Below are 20,761 nucleotides of genomic sequence, written 5' to 3' on the forward strand. Positions count from 1 at the left end.
TCAACTATGAATAAGATCAAAGCGAGGTACAATCATAGCCCAGCAAAATGTGCCTTATTTTTCTGAATCATGTTTTTTGTATTTCTTTTATAGCTGCTTTCAATTACGTTACACCACCACTCACCAGTGTTGATTGAACTCATTCAGATAAGCTGTTCTGGAACCGGATACTCAGAGTTTTCTATAGCAGAGTAAGTCAACTCAGAGTTCAAGGTTAGACTCAGAGTTCATTGAACCTCCTTCCTGTAATACCTGCCAGATCTCTTGATTTCTTTTTCCATCTGAGTGTTAATTTATGTTAAGCTTTTACATTGAAAGGAAGACCACAAAACTGGAAGTAATCTCGATATCAGTTACTACGGCTTGACTTGATGACTAGTAGACTTCCTTAAAGGAAAACCAGTCTCACTGTTCATATGGCTATCTGACTGTTGTATTGTTTTAAGACAGACTGTAAACATTGTGAACCTATTCTTCAATATCACAGCTTTTATTTTGAAGACACACGCCTACAGGAAGATAACACTGGCAGTTTGACGCTAGCCTGACACGGCAGTGACAGGTCTGCTAGCACAACATCTAAAGTCAGCAGTCACAGGAGTCTGTTCATTTTCTGGATGTTTACAGTAAAGTTAACCTTATTTTCTTTCTTTAATCAGCAGTTAGTTAGTGTTGTCAATCATTTAATAGCTGTTGCTTTTGTTGTTGCATGATAGTTCATTTTACAGAGAGCTGAGAGTTATGTTTTTACAGCAAGGACGCCTTCACAGGAAGTGTTGTTATTTATTGTTGTTTTGTTAGATGTTGAATAGGAAAAATATCCAACACGACAAACATATTTGTAATGTTATTGTAACGTTATGACTATTTATTCAGTTGTGCTCTGTCAGAACTTGCACTTCACTTTTTTATACAGCTTACACAGGCTTGGGGATTTTCCTATCCACATTTATTGATAGGTGTGTGTGTGTGTGTGTGTGTGTGTGTGTGTGTGTAGGTGTGTGTAGGTGTGTGTAGGTGTGTGTTTGTGTGTGTGTGTGTGTGTGTGTGTGTGTGTGTGTGTGTGAGTGTCTGTGAGTGTGTGAGAGAGACACAAAGACACCACACAGGTTACACCAAAATAGAGAAAGTATAGACAAAAAAACACCTAACAAAATCAGTAGCTGAAAGCAACTTAATATTGTATTGTAATAACCAGTTTGGGTGTGTCCTCTCCTCACAGGCATGGCTGTGTTTGAGAACTGCTCTGTGCTGTTGGAGCTGAAAAATCTGCCGTTCAAGGAGAGGAAGAAGTTGAAGTCGGCTATAACAGAAAATGGAGGCAACATGTCCTTTGTGGTCAACAAACAGGTGAGAGGATGTGATCACTTTCTACTGTTAGTACCTGGTTAGACAGATATCACCCTGTTGACAGAGATGTCAGTCTGGTTGAGGTCTTTTTTTATTAAAAATATATCCTTCTACAATATGATTCATTTAAACACACTGGCAGCATTGTACGTCATCCTAGTGCAGGGGTGTCAAACATATGGCCCGTAGGCCAGAACCAGTTCGCCAAGGGGTCCAATCAGGTCCACTGCAAAGTATGAAATTTGCAAAAAAGTAACTCCAATATTCTACTCCAAAATATTATGTAAAAGGCAGAGACACTCATTTTTCTTAAGACATCTCTCTCTACATGGGTACTGAGTGGGCATGGGCTTGAACTGGGCAAATTTTGCAGGTCCCACATGGTTTCAGTAACATTGGCCCCACATGGGCTGACTGTATGAGCCACATAAGGGCTCATACATTTAATACATTTCATACCCCACTTACATAGTGGGGTAAGCAGGCATGGGCATAAACAGGGCAACCTGTAATGACCCCATATTGTTTCAGAAACAAAGGCCAAACATGTGTAACTCACCAGTTGGGCCTCACCTGAAACCCAGACAGAAGCCACCTGAAGCCCATATGGGCAAACACAGCTGGGGCTACCATGGAAACTGCAGACAAACTAATGTGGGACCCATGCAGCCCAACTTTATTTTTTGTAAGTTATTGTGCAATGGTCTTACTAGTCCAGTCTACTTGAGATGGAATTGGACTGTATGTGGCCCCTGAACTAAAATGAGTTTGACACCCTTGTCCTAGTGTTACAATCAAGAAAGAGACCATGGCAGAGAGCAACACATGCTGCTGCCTTCTAGATTTGGTCTGCCACTGCCTGATGGATATACAGTATTCATACGCAACATCCAGAAATCACAACTTGTCTCCATTGTCAACAGTGCTCTCTGATCGTGGTCAGTGACATATCCAACCTGAGTACCAACAGGCTTCGTGGTGTCCAGAGGTACAAAACGCCTGTGGTCGAGGTGGATTACGTGTACAGCTGTTTGGAGAGAGGAGCTCTTTTGCCTGTGGATGAATACAAACTGGATACTTCCTCTCTCTCTGCTTTTTCTCCCGCTCCTTCTTTCTCCTCACCAAGGCGAGGTCCACTCTCACATCAAGGTATCATCTTTAATAGGCAGAACAGCTTTTTCCAAGAGGTACCATAAATATTTTTGCAGGCGTCTGGTGCAAGATTAACACTAAAACAGGAGAAAAATGTCCTGCACTCTGCTGTGCTGTTTGCTTATTTTATGTGGACATGGCAAAAATACCTTCATCGGCTCACCTTGGTTAGGTCTATGTAAGATGACAAAGCAAAACATTGATGTATAGTGGTCTGCATGTTTGACAGTAGAGTGATATGAGGAAGATTTAAGTAGGATTTCTTAATTTCAAGGTGGGAATCACTTTTAATGTACTGAATATAAATAACATCACATTTCTATGTAAACTATGTCCCCAAATTATTTAAAGTCAATCAGTTAAGTACCAAATATAGGTGACTGAATGTCTATTTAGGTCAGGAAGTTTAGGTGTCCACTTCAGTCTTTATTCATACGTATATTCAAATGTATGCATAATTCAGGATGAATTAAATCAGCTTTAATAATTATTTTTAAAATCACAATGTATCAATGACGTCACTCGTATGAACCTACAGAGAATTATCACCCTACTCTGCAGCTCCACTCCTCTTTATGGAGTTTTACAGTCAGTTTCAGCTCATTGTTTAGCTGTCTGGGTGCAACTTTACTGTTGGTTCAGTCTCAGTGCTCTCATACTGTCGTTTTCTTGCTGCAGAAGACATTTAGCAGTTAAAGAGAAGGACATTTCCCTCAGAAGTTGGTAGAGGCAGAGCTAAACAGAGCTAAAAGAGTGAATATTGGACTTAAATTCATCACATGACCGAAAAGTGTTTGCTAAGGTCACGGTGTCTTTATTTATATCTGTAGATAGATTTGGTCTGCAGTAGCAGGAGAGGATATTAAAAAGACAGGACACATACAGAGGACAATTTACAACAGTACAAACAAAGACATGGGCAAGGTTCACTGATCACAGTTCAAAGCAGAATAAAAAGGCCATTAAAATGCCAATATAAAAACCTGATAAGAACATGATGCAAGGGATCAAGGGTAATTTAAGATTAAGACCAGGTTGGGCCCTAATAAATAGGAATGAATAATTAGGCAGACTTGTATATTAAAAAAGTGCTCTGAGACTTATTTAAAAGAGAAACAGCGGTAGGCACAAAGCTGTTCCTGTAGCATGTGGTCTTCGCCCTCAGGACTCTGAATCTACGTCAGGATGGCTTGTGCTGGAACTCATTAGAGACAGAGCTGGCTAGTCCCTCAACTGTTTGGTGTACAGCGATTCCAGGCACAGCTGTGGCTCTCCAATCAGTCGACTAGACCATTTAATGATCTGATTAAGAGTCCAAACAAATCAGAATTAGACTACTTAGTATATGGCTCCCTCATTGCAAGGCCTGAATATAATCAGCACTATAAAACTATAAAAAGGTCATATCTGGAAAACGCTTTGGAAAAACAACACAACAGTACATTATCATCATCAAAGCCTAGCCTACTAGACTAGTAAAGTAAATTAAAAAGTAAGAAGTAAAAAAAAAAACAGATTTGTGGGTTCTCTCTTAAAAATCACACACAGCTGTTCACTACGCTGTTAGAAATGATGTAAGTGCAGCATTAAAGTGAAGGAACTATGATGGTGAAGGCTCCCAACCCTGATATTTGTAAATGCACATGGTTTATCTGATAATGTATCATACTTTTAAATTAATATTACATTTGGGTTGCTCTGAAATGTGCCGACTATGCAGTATAGGTTTGTGCTGCACACTGTTTGCACAATCAGAGATGTGGGAGCGTAAAATGCCGATCCTTCACTTTGTACTCCCTCAGCCAGTTAAAGAAAGCAGACAAACTAAATCAGAACCAGGACACCACCCAATTCCAGCAGAATAACTCATGACCTCTCTGTGATCCTGCTTTTATCTGCATTTAGCACAGATACAAGTCACACATTCATTGTTGTTTTTAGACACTGTTTGAGTAGCTTTGTCTCCCTACCTCTGTTTCTGCATTGATATATGGATAGTAGACTCTGAGCAGGTTTAACTGCAAACAGGAGTCTTTTTGGTCAGATAAAAGGTGTGTTTGCTCATCTGGAGTGTGCAGCACTCTACATTGTTACACATTCATTTTTCAGAGTGTCATGAGTGATGTGTGTGTTTGTGACAATCCATCTGTCACCATGCTTTACATAGACAAAGGTTTATAGGCAACTCTAATGTGTGTGTGTGTGTGTGTATGTGTGTGTGTATGTGTGTATGTGTGTGTGTGTGTGTGTGTGTGTGTGTGTGTGTGTATTTTAGTAACTGATGTACCAACAACCAGAGCAGTTGCTGAGTCGTCCAAAGGTGGAACTGTGGATTCTGTAAGGCTGACTCAAAGGGTGGAGACTCCAAAAAAGAGTGGGAGCGTTCTTGAAAGGTTCAGGTGTGGAAAACAGTCTTAAAACCGTAAAACCCTGTCAGTTGTGCAGTTTGTATACATACCATGTAAGATTTGGCATTTTTAAACAGTATATAGATTATAGACATGATGTTTCTTTGAGGAGAGTAATGCTGCTTGTCCAGGTTTTTCGCTCTCATCATTCATCATTCCTTCAGTCAAAGACTTCTAGTTCTAAAGGGAGAGTAGCTTTCTCACACCCACTGGCAGGGCATGCTTTAAAAGGGGCAATACACTGTAAAAAATAATTTGTGATTATTTTTTCCATTTGGGAATTCAAATCCCAGATTGATTTTTGCAGAACCAACCAGGGAAAACAGACTGTTACAAGAGTTAGAAAACTAAGTCAGCATTTGGTTTTCATAAATAAATTTGCCGAAAAGTGTATAACATATATGAAATGACATTTATCCTGTTGTTTCTATTGTCGTTTGTTAAATTTGACAGAATTTATACTGAAGCTGATCATGATCTTCCAACATACCCGGATCATTTTCAAGTGGCCAAATATTCCATCTTTGAAAAGGTAAAGCTTCCATTTCATTTTGAGTCACTGCCCTCCCTACTGTTACTGTACTACAATGATTACTATTGTTAATAAGCAATGTTTCTCTCTAGGTTAACAGCAACACTTGGTGCATTCTGGAGCTGCAGAGTTCTACAGGGAGGAACGGGAGGCAGTACCGTGTGGTCAAGTACTGCAAGCATGATATAAGAGCCAATGTGAGTCAGATGTATGTTACTGCTTATAGTGCATGTCAGCTCACAGGTTACTTTATTTGCTTGTTGGCAGTTTGGCAATATATGATTTCTGTGTAATCTATTAAGTAATAACACTAAAATCACTCCATAGAGTCTCAAGTTGAATTTGAAACCTATGACTGGACCTGAGTAAAACAAACCTAAAAACATGTACCCTATGTTTGTGCTAACAGAAGGCAGCAGTGAGGGATATGCTGGTGTTTCTGTCCACCTCAGAGGAAGCACTAGAGGTCTACCAGGCCCTGAAAGGGACCCTGCAGGCTTCAGGTCTGCAGCCCAGGACCAGCATCCCTCCACAGGCTCAGGACATGGGCTCCTCCCCCCTCCAGCAGGTCAGACACACACACTCTCAGCACATTGAATCAGCAGTTGACAAGGAAGAAGACTGCATTGCTTGTTTGTTTTTATCCCTTTTAGTTAAACTGTCCATCATGAGTCGGACAATCTTAAATGTGAAAAGAGCAATGCTGAATCAGTGGAGTACTCTTTTAAGGTTGGCTTTGTGTTCTTACCGGAGTCACTGCTGCTGGACTTTTAGGTAGCTAAATGTAATTAGCTGATGGGTTGATTGATATGTGCTTTGTTTGCCTGACAGCTGCTGCTGGAGGAGAAGCTGAACACAGGAAGCTTGTCGCAGAGTGTGGGCTTGTTTGTGGAACTATTATGGACCGAGGCCCTGGGTTGCCTAGGAAACATCCTCCGAGTTTCAGTCGACAAGCTCAGCCTCAACGATGTAAGCCTTCCCCATGTGGATTTTTCTGTAAAATCCCAGTCTGACAGCGGCATCAGCTGCACCATCAGCCTAGTGTTTGTCTCACCTTCCAGGAAAGATTGTCGGATCACAAATCTGATTAGAATCACACCATTGCTCCCTGCGTGTGTGTGTGTGTGTGTGTGTGTGTGTAGGTGAGCAGGGCGGAGGGCTTGTTGATTCAGGCTCAGAGAAAGCAGAGGGAGGGGAATCATGCTGAGGTGGCGTCTCTTCTGGGTGAGGTTTACACCCTGCTGCCGCACAAAGAGCTCCCTCCACCTCCCAACGCTAAGCTCATCTCTCAGAAACTGGACCTCTGTCAGGTATCACAGCACATATACACATGTACAAACAGAGATATGAACATTCACTGTAATACTGACCAAACAGCTAAGTAAGTACTGTATAATAAAGCAAATACACATGTATACAGTCATAAAGAACCACAGGTAGCAAGTGTTATAAACACTCTTGTTGGTTTTCCTACTTGCTGTGATTCGTGCAGGTTTGAACACAGCAATTGTATTTGAGTGTAGAACAAAACAACCATAATGAAACTCTTTAAAGGAAGTTGTCTTGGTCTGGTTAAACATCATTTGTCCTCTGACTCAACTACAAGTTTGAGCTAAATTGCTCCTGTAGTTAGGTGCACATACTGGAATGCAGATGAAATCAACAGTTGCTAGCAGCTAGCTGAAGAATAAGAGTCCAACCTGGTAAATACTGGGCAAGTAGGACCTTATTCAGGACCTTCTTCCTGTTTTACGCTATGTGGATCAAATACGTAATGCTCTTGAATTTTGTTCGGTGTGAAATGAACCAAAGGTAAAACTTAATGGGTTTACCAATCATAGCATGCAAATTATGCACTAATTTGGACCAAAGTAAACACACCATAGGTTTGAACACACGCTTAAATACACAGACACTAAAAGTTACTCTGCAGGTGTTTCAGCTGAGTTTTTCACTCGTCCATTTCATGCATGTCTAGTGGAACAGATAAGCTTTTATATGTGTGTAACCACAAAGCCCATGCTAGTTTTTCACTCGGCCTGTTTTCTTCAGTTTCACACACATCACTACAGTGTAAGCACATGTGACCTACAGTCAATACTGTCCCTGAACACATCCTGTGTAGACATTGACAGAAAACTGAAGCTGCTGCTATCAGTTGATACTTGTTACTTTATCATATTGTTTGTGGCAATTTCCATTTAAAGAATTATATATTGACCTTATGAGAGATATATCAGTATCGGTGAATATGTTTTTCAATATGTGCCAATATTTTTATTTTATTTTTTAAAATTATATAGGCAGCATTTTATGTAAATGTGACGCTTTTTTAATTCAAGTTTAATATATGCATGTCTTTTTTGTCCTGCTTTTTTAAATCCATTTTGTTAGTTAAAGATGGTTAAACTGTAAAATATCATCAGTGTATGTTTATATACACTATTATCGTTTCATCTCTGCTTTCATCTCGTCTCTGCTGACAGCAAAAATATTCATAAACCCACGAAGTCACCACTCTCCTCTTCATATTCTCATGCTAATATTAACACAATCATTTCTTGTTAAGTTAATCAGAGATGTTCTGAACGTGAGTGAGATGACTCTGAGAAGCCCTACCTGTCTGGGGAAGTATCGAGCTCTGAGGTGCAGCATCGAAGCTGTTCCGCCGAGCAGCTCTGAGTTTCAGGATGTAACTGCTCTGCTGCAGGACAGGTAACTTACTGCCTCCAAACTAGTTAACTAAAGTTGAGTTAACTAAACCACAGTTGCTGATACAAATGCACACCTCCTGTTAATTATATTTCTTTTTCATTCCATTTAATGCCACAGATCTACTAGAAAATACCCAAAATGTCACAACATTTAATAGTGAATCTTTTCCCCTGGTTTAGAGCAATCATTCTAGTGGCAACTTGAGACCTTTTGTTAGAGATTTTAATTATGCAGCCCATACATCAATGGAGAGAGTAGACAGAAGTCCAGGATGTGTTGCATTGAAAAGGTTTTTTTACTTGATCAAGGAGAAGTGAATGATGAATGATCAGTACACATTATGTTCTGATGCTTCCTTCAATTCTGAAGTTTCTCTCCTCCGGGGATAGACTTTAAACCACACAGATAATGCCTTTGTCCTACATCCAACACTATATCAAACCTCTGTTACCTTTACCCCATTCAGGGAAAACTGTCAAACACATATCTGACCTTGGCTGCTATAGCAACACTATCAGAATGCCTCCTGTTTTCCCCAAAAGAAGCAGACTCACTGCTTACCACTATCTCAAGAGGAGACAGTGTCTAAACCCAACATTTGGTGAGGCCTTGCTATGACTGCAAAGCCTAGTTTGATCCAGTGCATACTAATGATGGAAAACACCTTTTTGACATCACTTTCCATCCACTTTCAGCCAAACAAACCAACTTCACTAAACTATATACAGTATTTTACTGCAGCAAATGCAAACACTCCTTTGGGTAAATACCACGAACCAAAGAACCAAATAAAATAGCTAAAGAGATGTGAGTTTGGAGGCATAGAATGGAATTTAATTCATTTTTAATCAGCCTTCCTTTTCATAACAGTAAAATATAATAGCATTGCAATTGACTTCATCATAAAGATATTCCTCTAAATAGTAGTAGTAGTTGGTTACAGAGGTATAAATGGCCCCCAAATTAGTGTTTTTTAACTGCCTTTTAGTGAAGGTATCAGAGTCCATCCATACATTAAATAAATATGTATATTTTTCAGATGTGTGATGTTTCAATGCCACTTTTTCCTCCTGTGCTTTGCAGTACGGTACAGATCCAGCAGGTTGTACGTGTCAGCAGAGGTGTGGAACTTCAGACTTTTAAAAGTGAGCTCGGAAACATAAAGTCCCTCCTCCACTCCTCCAGCCCCAACAACTTTGTAGGAATCCTGTCTCGGTGAGATCACTCACACACATACACACAGCCAGATCAGTGTTGGTGTGTTACAGTATAATATTAATAATATAGCATTCATTCATTTTCATGATGATTTAATTTCTCTAATTCTATCAGTATTTTTCACATCTGTTTTTAAAAACGGACCTATTTATCTGTCCCTAAAACACACACAGTACATATTTACTCATGTAAACAAGCTGAGATTTAGTCTGTCAAAAGTTGTTGGACAGTTGCAGTTGCACAAAAAGTTATGAAAGAAAACAGATCATTGTTGTAATTTAAGAAGCCTGACTGTCTGTAGTAAGTGAATGCACCCACCAATCTTTATTTTTAGTTTAAAAACAACAAAGGAATTGTATCCGAGCTGTTGGCTATAAGTTCATAGAAGTGCTGACATCACCCTACATGGTTTCTGGCTAAATTAAATTTGTAAGCAGTGATTTTTTTCAGCAGTCATGACTGAAAATATACTGTCTTTAGGGAAGTTTTATAGCTAACTTCCTTAATTTTACTTCCTTCTAAACATACTGTATACATAAATCTGGTCTGCCATATTTGGCTTGGTAAGTCTATGCCTTCTGTGTACATTACATGGTAATAATAATAATGATGTTGACAGTCTGACAGGTATAGTGCAAGTCTTTTTTACAACTCAACAATGAACTTTGACTTTTAAATGTTTCACTCTCTTTAGTGGTCTGCTGCTGCCTCGTGTTGGAGTGGAGCATCATGGGATAGAAAGAACAGATGTTGGTAATCTTGGAAGTGGAATCTACTTTACTGATGCTGTGAGGTTAGTTGAATATCTGAAATTCATTAATTAATTAATTTTCTATACTGCTTATCCTCTAGAGCGGGGGCTCTGGTGCCAATATCAGTTGACATTGGTCAAGAGGCAGGGCACACCCTGGACAGGTCATTAGTCAATCACAGGGCAGAGACAGGCAATCATTCACAGTCACATTCACAACTATGGAAATTTACTGAAGCTGTTGATTTTTCTTTGGTCTTTGGGTTGTGGGATGAAGCTGGAGTACTCAGAGAGAATTCAAAAAGCACAGGGAACAACATGCAAACTCCATGTGTGTCACAACAAATACATAAACATAATTATGTAATAAACCTTGTTAATGAATTCATATCTGAATTAACAAGGTTTATTCTCCAAATATGTTCATTTGTTGTGACATAACATCATCCATACAAAAAGGAATCCTCTAAAATGAGACATATTGAGTTCACATTTTTACTTTTATAACTTCAGTCACCTCAGCAAAAAAAACAATCAAAACCCAAAAGAATTTCAAAAGCTTGTCTATGAAAATTCCTTTTAAGAAGGATGACATTGCACTAGCCAGCCTGCAGTCCTCCATTTCATCATTTCATCATCCTGGAACCCAGATGGCAACAACAAAGTCATTTTCAGTAAGCATGTTTTTAGTCTTCCATATCCTCCACCCACAGCACCAGTCTGAAATACTCCAAGCCCAGTGTGACAGATGGTTCTCGGCTGCTGCTGGTGTGTGACGTGGCTTTGGGAGGATGCAAAGATGTCCACAGGAGAGACCCCATGCTAACCCAAGCTCCTGAGGGATATGAGAGTGTGCACGGGGTCCGCCGCACCCAGTACACTCAGTCTGAGTTTGAGGTAGAACTTAGTGTGTGCAAATGTAAATAAAAGGATAACCATGCAGAGGAAAGTTTATTCTTTCTGATGCAAAAGCTAATTTTTCTGGAATCCTTTGGTAGTCCACTGACAAATAAAGGCAAAAATGCCCCCCAAAAAAAAAAATAGTAGTATAGTAATAGTGTGACATTATGCACTGATCAAATCATATATGTAGGAGTTTCATTTCTGATTCTGATGTGGATGTGTCTGAACCTTTACATCAGCTCAGTATAATACTGACGACACATAGAGTTGGTCTGTATTCAGTTGGGTCCACATGGGAATGTGATCAACACAATGCCAACACAATTTTACACCAAAGTAGCTAAAATTTGAATAAAAGTAGCATGCACTGCTTGAGTATTTCCTTTTCTTCAAGACCGTATTAGAGTTTATAAGATGGTTAAAATAAAACATTATTATTTTGAATCTGTCACCGCGTATTGATAACAATCTGGTAACAACAAATCAATCTGGTCTCCAGGATGATGAGTACGTGGTTTACAGTCCTGATCAGGTGAAACTGAAGTACGTGGTTCAGTTCAGCATCAGCGGAGACCAACTGCAGGAGTTCAGGCCTTCTATCAACACCTCAGATGAGCCAAGTCTGCCCTCTTGTGACCAAGGTGAGCATTGCATATCTGCAAAATACACTTTCAAAGTACAATTCTCTGGTCCACTACACTTAAGTATGTAATGTTTTGCTTTAGACAGCAGGGAAGTAGCAAGTGATTGAGAAATTATAATTGATTATAAATTGATAATTTTAGACCCTGATGAAAAGAAGAAATACAGAAATACAGAAATAATTTAATTTCACAATCATATATTACGTGATACTTTATTTTATTTATTTATTTTTTTTATTGACTCATTATTTGTTGAACTTGACCTGTGTCTGTGTGCGTTTGCATGTGTGTGTGTGTAGTGATGAGTTCTGAGGATGAGGATGATGACAGCATTAAAAACCCACTGGAAGATGTGACAGCTGGACTGTTGGACAGTTCTGGTCAGCGGCTCCCTCTGCAGGCCGTTCATGTGAAGTGCAAACTGATGGATCTGCTCTCTCAGGTGAGAAAAAAAACAACTTTATTGACACTAAGTTTGCCAGACCAGGATGTGCATTCAAGTCTTGCATCCACCTCCTGGAATACATGCTGAGTTTACTGGCTGACATCTCAAATGAAGCACTGATGGTATGTCTCTCTTTTGACATCTCCTCTTTCCTGTATTAGGTCATCATCTTCCAAAAATACACCAATCTGAGCTCTGTGCCCATTGAGGCAAAGTACGTCTTCCCATTGGATGATTCTGCAGCAGTATGTGGGTTTGAAGCTTTCATCAATGGGAAACATGTGGTGGGACAGGTAACACCTTTTCTTATGATTCTGTTCAGCTATTTTGTTTTTGTTTTTTTTATTAACCGAACGTAACTCTGAAACCACTTTCAGAGAGTAACCATTTTGTCTTTTTAGGTGAAGCAACTCAAGAATATACTGTAAAGCTTGGTCAAATATTATCATAAAAATGACAACTACCATTTTTAGATTATTTGCAAAACCAATTTATCCATGCATTTTATGTCTGTTTGGATCTTAGGTGAAGGAGAAAGAGACCGCTCGCAAGGAGTACAAGCAGGCCATTGAAAGAGGCCATGGAGCCTACCTCATGGACCAGGATGCTCCTGTATGTCTAGCTTTTGTATTCAACCAAACACACATCATCATGTTAATTCAAGCTTTAACTCTAGCAATCTCTAATTATAAGATAGACTGATTGATCAGTATACCAAAATATTTGACAGCTCCTTTTCATACAAAAGTGTATTTCTACGCTGGTTGTGATATTGTTTTTGTGCTCCCTGCAGGACGTGTTCACTATCAGTGTGGGCAACCTGCCGCCTGGTGCGACTGTCCTCATCAAAGTTACCTTTGTGTCTGAGCTGATTGTTAGAGATGGGAGTATTTTCTTCTCCCTGCCTGGGAGTGTTGCTCCGTGGCAGGAGAGTGAAGCGCTCAACCAAACTACACAAGTAAGGAGATTAGTAAGGCCATTGATAGTGTAAAATGGTAAAAAGGTTCCCAAGGAATTGTATAATGTATGCATATATTTGTACAACTGTAATGTCTTCAATCTAGTCTCCTTATTTTCTTGCTGGTTGTTTAATGTGTTTTTACAATTAAAAGGCAATTCAGTGAATGGCTTAGCAGTACATATCAAACATAGCTGGACCTGTGGTGTGTGGTCCTCAGTTTGCCTGTTGTGTTATAAACTGAGGCCAAGTGTTGCTGCTTTTGTTTTTTTCTGCTCCATTAGGCTTGTGTCTTTCTATCTTTGGCTTGAGCTCATCTGTGTGTTTTGTGGGTTTCCCTTCGTTCAATATAGGTTACTGTGGAAAAAGTGTGTGTGACTGATGAAGCAGCAAGTACAAGGTGAGCCATATTATGTGTTGTTGTGATAAAATGTAGACACACGATCAAAAAATTTGGATAGAAGTTGTCTTCCCGGTATTAACCTACAGTATGTGTCCTTTCCCCATAGTGTTTTTTATGATGCACACTTAAATGTGCATTCCAGATGCTGTGTTCAATGTATTACTCTTCCTTTGTAGGGATTTCACCTTGGACATGTCGATTGAGATGCCCTATGAGATCACCAGCTTGCAATGCACCACTCACGAAATCAATATGAAGGTAATATGGGTGTAAGTTAATAATACATTTAGATTTAGAAGTCAACATGGAGAAAAAGACCATTAGCCCACCCAAAAAAAACTGCTGCAAAGTTAAACAGAGATGGAGAAAGACAAGTTAATCCAATATTTAAAAAAGCCAACACAGTTTATTTTGTTATCACTAACTGCAGAAAAATCTCCAACTTTCCTTTTCTGAGTACGATTTTTAGACAAAAAAAAGTATTGATTTCCTCTGTGACAGCAATGTTTTTGAAAAATTCCTGTGTAGCTTCAGGGCCCATTACAAAAGGAACCAGTTTTAGTCAAAGTGAATGTGAGTGACCTCAGAATGAACACTGAGAAAAAGCTGTATTTGCTTGGCCTGTAAAATGTTTTAGCCTATATTTAAACAGGGAGGGCCATTGAGAGCAAGCTCTCTCTTTTACAAGGATGCCCTGATTGCAGTACATGTAAAAGCACACAAAAGTTACAGTATAAATTAACAACAAATCATATATAAGTATATATATATTTAAACAATAAAAGTACACAAAAATATACAACAAACAGGCAGAATGCAGTGACGTTCTCTTCTCACTGCTAACAAATGCCACCAAAATGTTCTCATAAATAATAATACAATGTGTTCTAAAGCCATCCCCAGTTATGCACCTTAGAGCAGAATGATAGACTGCATCGAGACATTGAAGAATAGAGTATCTACATTTGATACTGTAGACCATAATATGAATGCTGGGGTGGGTCTCTCTGGCACAGTTCTTACTAAACTGGTCAACAGTTCTTTATGGTCATGGATGACCACTCGTCCAATAAAAGACCTGGTATGTGATATCCCTCAGGGCTCTAATGTAGGTCCTGTTGAACTCTCTATCAGCAGAGAATTTAACTATTGATTAAATATTTAACATTCATGTAGAAATACTAAACATCGGCTAGTTACAGTTGTATTAGAATATGGAAGGTTTTCGGTGTTGTATGTCATTAGACTTTGTTTTTAGCTGCTACTACTAAGGAAGCAATTTAAATACTTTTAAGACCAACAATTGCCTTAAAACCAAGTAAAAACCAAGCCCAGCGTTTGTTCATTTTCATTCTGTTTTCCTGTGTGTGTGTGTGTGTGTGTCTGTGTCTGTGTGTGTGTGTGTGTGTGTGTAGAAAACAGACTGTAAAGCCGTGGTGAGTGTGCTGCCAGGAGAGGTAATGGGTCTAGAGGGTTTCCAGCTCTTGGTCACTCTGTCTGAGGTCCACCTACCCAGGATGTGGGTAGAAAAACACCCTGACAAGGAAAGCCAGGTGAGTCAACCTGTCTGTCTTCCTCTCTTTAACTCACTGTATTTATTGTTCTTACCGTCCTTCACTCTCTCCTGCAGGCATGCATGTTGGTTTTCTATCCAGACTTTGAAGCAACCTCCAGTTCAACACACGATGAAGTCATCCTGTTGCTTGATACATCTGAGTCCATGAGAGGGGAGACTATCTGCACAGCCCAGAGACTCGCCCTGAAGGTCCTCAAAACCCTCGACCACAACATCAGACTCAATGTCATCTTCTTTGGCACAGGTCAGCATAGTCCTTCAAGTTTTTACACAAATAGTAAAAAAATAAGAATAAAGAATAAATAATAAGAATAAAGACTAATATAAATAGAGAATATGTTATGGAATAAAATAGCATGATGCACAATCAATGCATAAAGTCATTAAACCATGTATTTGAGTTTGGTGATGTGTTATGCACTCACACATGTAAGAATTTGTGACCGCTTAATGTATCACATACAACATGTAATATTAACATTATCACCACCAGTACAAGAGATCTTTATCAGTGCATTGTACCTATGTGAAGTCAACTCTATTTTACATCAATGTTGTAATAAACCACACTCTGTACATTACTGTAGAATGTACATTGAAACCATATTCTCCAAAGTTGCCATGTCACTACTTTCATCAGATATCTGAATGAGTTGGAAACAGTGAGAGAAATGATCAAAGTGGGGAACATTTTCCAGACTTTCACTGTTTTTTTTCTGCCATCAGATCACACAGATGCTTTCCAGACGGCACAGCCACTTATTGAAGCTCGTCAGGCAGCCGAAAGATTCATCAAGGTAAGTTACTGTCATATATTAGGTTTAAGTTATTAAATGTTATAACAGATAACAAGCTGTATAACATGGTAAACTATAAAATATATACTGTTATATCAACTAAATTACAAAAAAACACTCCTACTGGATTACTGCACTGTATTACATTTTTATTACAGTACCAAAAGTGTTATATACGTGGTTAATGGTCTTTTCATCAATGTGAAATGGCTTCAACCAGATGCAGCCATGAAAACATATGCTAAAAATGGTTGTGCGTAGATTTTATCACACAATTGTAACAAACACATCCAGGAAAGGATGGTGGAAATGATAACTTTGTCTTCACTGGTCAATCGAAGATGAATTCCTTTATGTGAATGTAGAGATCCCTTTAACAACATACAGAACAATGTTATATTACATTTAAACAGTAAGTAACTAATGTTGAATTTGGAGGTGTTTCTCAGAGCTTTTATTTGTTTTGAGTAATTTACATTAAAGATAACAAAATCTGAGAAATTCACATCTAGTGTGTGTAAACAATTAATCCAAATGCTAGATTGAGTATATTTAGTTATTTAGGCAAGAAAATTACAAAACGTGCTCATCTTAGTGCCCTCATTTAATCTGCACCTTTCCATTCTTGTTCTGATGAGATGAAAGGTGAACAGGAAAAAAATATTCTTTGTGTTTTCCATTCTGGCCCTGTAAGTTGACCCTCAAAGCTCCTTTCCTTCCTATCAGCGCTTGTCTCCAGTAGGGGGAAGCACTGAGCTGTGGCGGCCCCTTCGAGCTCTCAGCCTCTTGCCTCCGTCCCGTGGCGTCAGGAACCTGCTGCTACTGTCAGACGGCCATATCCAGAACGCCGAGTTCACCTTGCAGCTGCTCAGAGACAACGTCCAGCACAGCCGCCTCTTCACCTGTGGCCTCAGGTCTGAACTCAATGAAGGGGTCATAAATCACAGGGGATGTGAAAATGAGCTTAGTGTTGATGTTGATGAGTACTATGTTAGAAAGTGTAGCCCCCTCTATATGCAAACTAACTGGCAACAAAATCTGCACTCAATCATTATCATTATCGGGAAAAATCAATTCAACAACTGGTGCTCACATCAAAACAGCTAATCAAGCTGCAGCACCAGTGAATTTCTAAACAGCTGTGCGTACAACCATGACAAACTCCCAGCCATGCCCACTAGTGACTGGTGGGGCAGGGTGGGTGTACAGTGTGGCTGCAATGTAAAGATTGCATGTTCAGACAGAAAGTGCTACAAATTTTAGGCAGCGTGATTAATTTCGAAATTCTAATGAATTTACAAAACTGAAATTCTTGCAAACTGAAAGCCTTATATTTACAGTGTGGTTAAACTACATTACTTCCACCCTGTGTGGAGTTAATCCTCTAACACAGCAAATATAGCTGATGTGTTTTGCACTCTGATTTTACATTTATTGTGCGTGTTTTATTTCATTTCAGCCCAACAGCCAATCGGCACATGCTTAGGGCCCTGGCCCAGGCAGGGGGCGGAGCCTATGAATACTTTGACACAAAAACACAACACAACTGGAAAGAGAAGGTGAGACTGAAGACCTGATTGTTGAGGCATCAATCAAAAAGGTTAAAATCCAGACATATATCTCAACAACTATGGAGATGGATGGATTGTCATGAAATTTGGCACAGATGTCCATGCTCCCTCCAGGATGAATTATAATGAATCTAGTCAACCCCCCAACTTTTCATCTGGCACTACCATGAGGTCAAAATGTTAATTTGTCCACGTAAAGCACCTCTTCATACATGCAGCATCATGCCGGGGGGGGATATAGTGGCAATGGTGATCCTGTAGGATGCCCCTCTAGATCTGAATATGTATATGGGGAAGCTTTCAATGAAGTTTTATCACAAACAACAATGAGATATTATTTCTATGCTTTGAAGGAGAGGGAAATCACTACTGCTAATTCATCTGTTCACTATCTTTTTCGGCCGTAGGTGGCATCTCAGGTGAAGCGTATGGCGTCTCCCGGCTGCAATTCAGTGTCAGTGAAGTGGCAACAGTTCAACCCAACAGCGCCCCCTCCTGTGCAAGCCCCCAAGCAGCTCCATGCTTTGTTCAATGACTGTCACACGCTGGTCTATGGCTTTGTGCCGCACTGCACTCAGGCATGCATTTTATGTACATTATTCCAAACTGTTTTGATTTTATGTTTTTTTTTCTTGTTTTTCTTGGAGATATCTTCATGTATTTGTGTGTTTTGAAATTTCCCAGAACCCAAGATGCGTCCTCAAATTCTTTAAACCCATTATTATTAAAATTGATTAATCAAATTAATTAAAGAGTAATTTCAGCACTTATCTCATTTTACTGCTTGGTTTACTTCACACAGGCCACCCTCCTTGGCAACTTGAGTGGTCAGGAGCTGAAAACCATGGTATCAACGAGTGAGCTGCAGAAAACCAGGGGCACAGTAAGAACACACTCACTTCTACACACACACACACACAGTATACACCACACTGACCGATGTCAACAGTGTCTGCTTTATATGTTCAACCCTTACATACTGTGTGGGTCAAATTTGACCCGTTTTGACATTTAATAGCAGTAAAAACATCACAAATGTCTTTTCCCCTGAAATTTGATGACTTCCTAACGCAGGTAATATATTTAAAATGTTATACTTTCATATAGGTGCTACACATTTTTGACCATTGAGGCAAATTTGACCCGTATCTGTTGACATGGCTTTTAGTTAAATGAATAGTAAAGAGTTTGAGATAGCAGTGATGTGGATTTCTTTTTATGATGTAAGAGGTGAAGACTGATGGCTCTAATGTTTATACAATAAACCCCACAGTTCCATAAAGCTCTTGTCATTTTCACTTTCAATAAAATACATCTAAATCATTATTGCTATGTTGTATTTTCATGTCTTAGGTAAAATAGGACATGATGTTGTGTAGTAGTAATTATTTTTTCTGAGAACCTAAAAATACACTCTCTGCTCTCTGAAACATTAATCAAGGTTTAATGTTTAATCTTAGACCAGGTCTAAATTGTCCCAGAACATACTGCAAGGGTGTAGAATATGAACAGTATGTAAGGATTAAATACTACCACTGTGAATAGATGATACATGAACATTGTCTCATACGTCACTTCCTTTACCCTAAAAATAGATACTGATGCATACTGATGGTGATTGTCATAAGTATGAGGATGATGAAGTGATGATTACGATATGTGTGTTTTCAGTTTCTTCACAAGCTCACAGCGAGGGCCCTCATCAGGGAATACGAAGATGGAAGCCTTGATGCTAGCGAAGCTGAACATGAGGTGTGTTTGTATGTGTCATTGAGTGAGACCAAAAGCAACCCCCCTACCACCACCCCTGGTTCACATTGACGTAGATGTTGATGTAGATTTTTGCTTTTCCAGGGGAAGAAAGCTGAGCTGAAGTCCTCCATCATTGAATTAAGCAAAGAGTTCTCCATCTTGTCTCAGTTCACCAGCTTTGTGGCCATCGAAGAAAGGGTTTGTGCACTTTTTCAGGCTCCTTTACATTTATACTGTCATTTGTATTGACTTCTGGAAGCTGCTCGGGACAACCGCCCCTTCCACCCCAACAACTAATCACATTACACCTTGGGTCTAAAGGATTTTTTTCACATGGTATTTTGTGGATCCCAATGAAAAACAAACTCCTCTACTTTGTTTTAGGACTCAGAGAAAACAGAGGAAGGCTTCACAGATATCCCCAAGTTGATCGCAGAGGAAGATGTCGACATCCTCCCATACATGAGCTGGATGTCTCGTGAGAGACGTATATTGGCTGAAATGGTCATGTGTTATAGCAATAGTTTTTCTACAGAGGTAACATAACACTGTGTGTAGTGTAATCAGAGGTTTTAACCAATTTTCACTTTTATAAGCTGTCTTTGTTTCTCTGTAGGATGGGGATGGTGATCTTTATGACGAGGTAACATAAAACTGTGTAGTGTAATCAGGGTTTTTTGTTTGTTTGTTTGTTTTAACCAATTTTCACTTTTATGAACTGCCTTTGTTTCTCTTTTGTAGGACAGGGGAATTGATTTTCATTTTGAGGTAACATAAAACTGTGTAGTATAATCAGGGTTTTTTTTTGTTTGTTTTAACCAATTTTCCCTTTTATGAGCTGCCTTTGTTTCTCTGTTGTAGGACGAGGATGATGATCTTCTTGATTATGAGGTAACATAAAACTGTGTAGTGTAATCAGGGTTTTTTGTTTGTTTGTTTGTTTTAACCAATTTTCACTTTTATGAACTGTCTTTGTCTCTCTGTTGTAGGCTCAACTTGCTCGTTCAGCATTTCTTCCCAAACGTCGACCCATGGTTAGTCACTTCAGCATAAACTGCAGATTTGTTAAAGCTTGTTATTTGGGGTGTGACAATAAATGTATTTTTAAAACAGAGCTACTACTTTTAAGCATGATCAGCATGGAAAAAAAAAAAGAGTAACAATAAGTATCAGGTTATTATAAATTATCATCACATATCCTTAAGTGCCAGACACACACATAATTGTCAGAACAGGGCAATGTCCAGCACTTCTTTGCTCTGGTATTATTATTCTAACTGTAGTGAAAGCTAGTATAGGGTTTGTTAACAGTGAGGTTAGCTAACATTATTAAAGGTTTGCTTGATATAATTGATCTAAAAACATATTTGGCCATTATCCTGCACTTTATGAGGAAGTTGTGTTAAGACAAATATGATTACAGGGGTGTAATCAGAGGTTTAGTGTAATGTTATCAGAGGTTTTAACCAATTTTCCCTTTTATGAGCTGCCTTTGTTTCTCTGTTGTAGGACGGGAAGGAGATTATTCTTTATGCCGAGGTAACATAAAACTGTGTAGTGTAATCAGGGTTTTTTGTTTGTTTGTT

The 20,761-nt window shown here is 39.1% G+C and overlaps 1 protein-coding gene across 1 annotated transcript; it reads left to right on the plus strand.

Annotated features, from left to right (window-relative positions):
• The first annotated feature begins 556 nt into the window (after positions 1-556).
• Positions 557-20,723, plus strand: parp4 (poly (ADP-ribose) polymerase family, member 4). The gene is made up of 35 exons (XM_053328289.1): positions 557-626; positions 1,223-1,350; positions 2,274-2,499; positions 4,778-4,901; positions 5,364-5,442; positions 5,535-5,639; positions 5,852-6,010; positions 6,274-6,411; positions 6,585-6,752; positions 8,012-8,157; positions 9,241-9,372; positions 10,070-10,168; positions 10,840-11,023; positions 11,529-11,670; positions 11,973-12,115; positions 12,280-12,411; positions 12,644-12,730; positions 12,912-13,076; positions 13,430-13,476; positions 13,656-13,737; positions 14,895-15,032; positions 15,110-15,299; positions 15,782-15,852; positions 16,579-16,766; positions 17,312-17,411; positions 17,831-18,001; positions 18,226-18,306; positions 19,095-19,175; positions 19,278-19,373; positions 19,560-19,679; positions 19,792-19,818; positions 19,917-19,943; positions 20,037-20,066; positions 20,165-20,209; positions 20,685-20,723. The coding sequence occupies exons 2-35, from the start codon at positions 1,225-1,227 to the stop codon at positions 20,721-20,723; spliced, it is 3,888 nt and encodes a 1,295-aa protein (XP_053184264.1). The 5' UTR covers positions 557-626; positions 1,223-1,224.
• The last annotated feature ends 38 nt before the right edge of the window (positions 20,724-20,761 follow it).

Source organism: Scomber japonicus, chromosome 11, assembly GCF_027409825.1.
Source record: "Scomber japonicus isolate fScoJap1 chromosome 11, fScoJap1.pri, whole genome shotgun sequence".
Classification (NCBI taxonomy): Eukaryota; Metazoa; Chordata; class Actinopteri; order Scombriformes; family Scombridae; genus Scomber; species Scomber japonicus.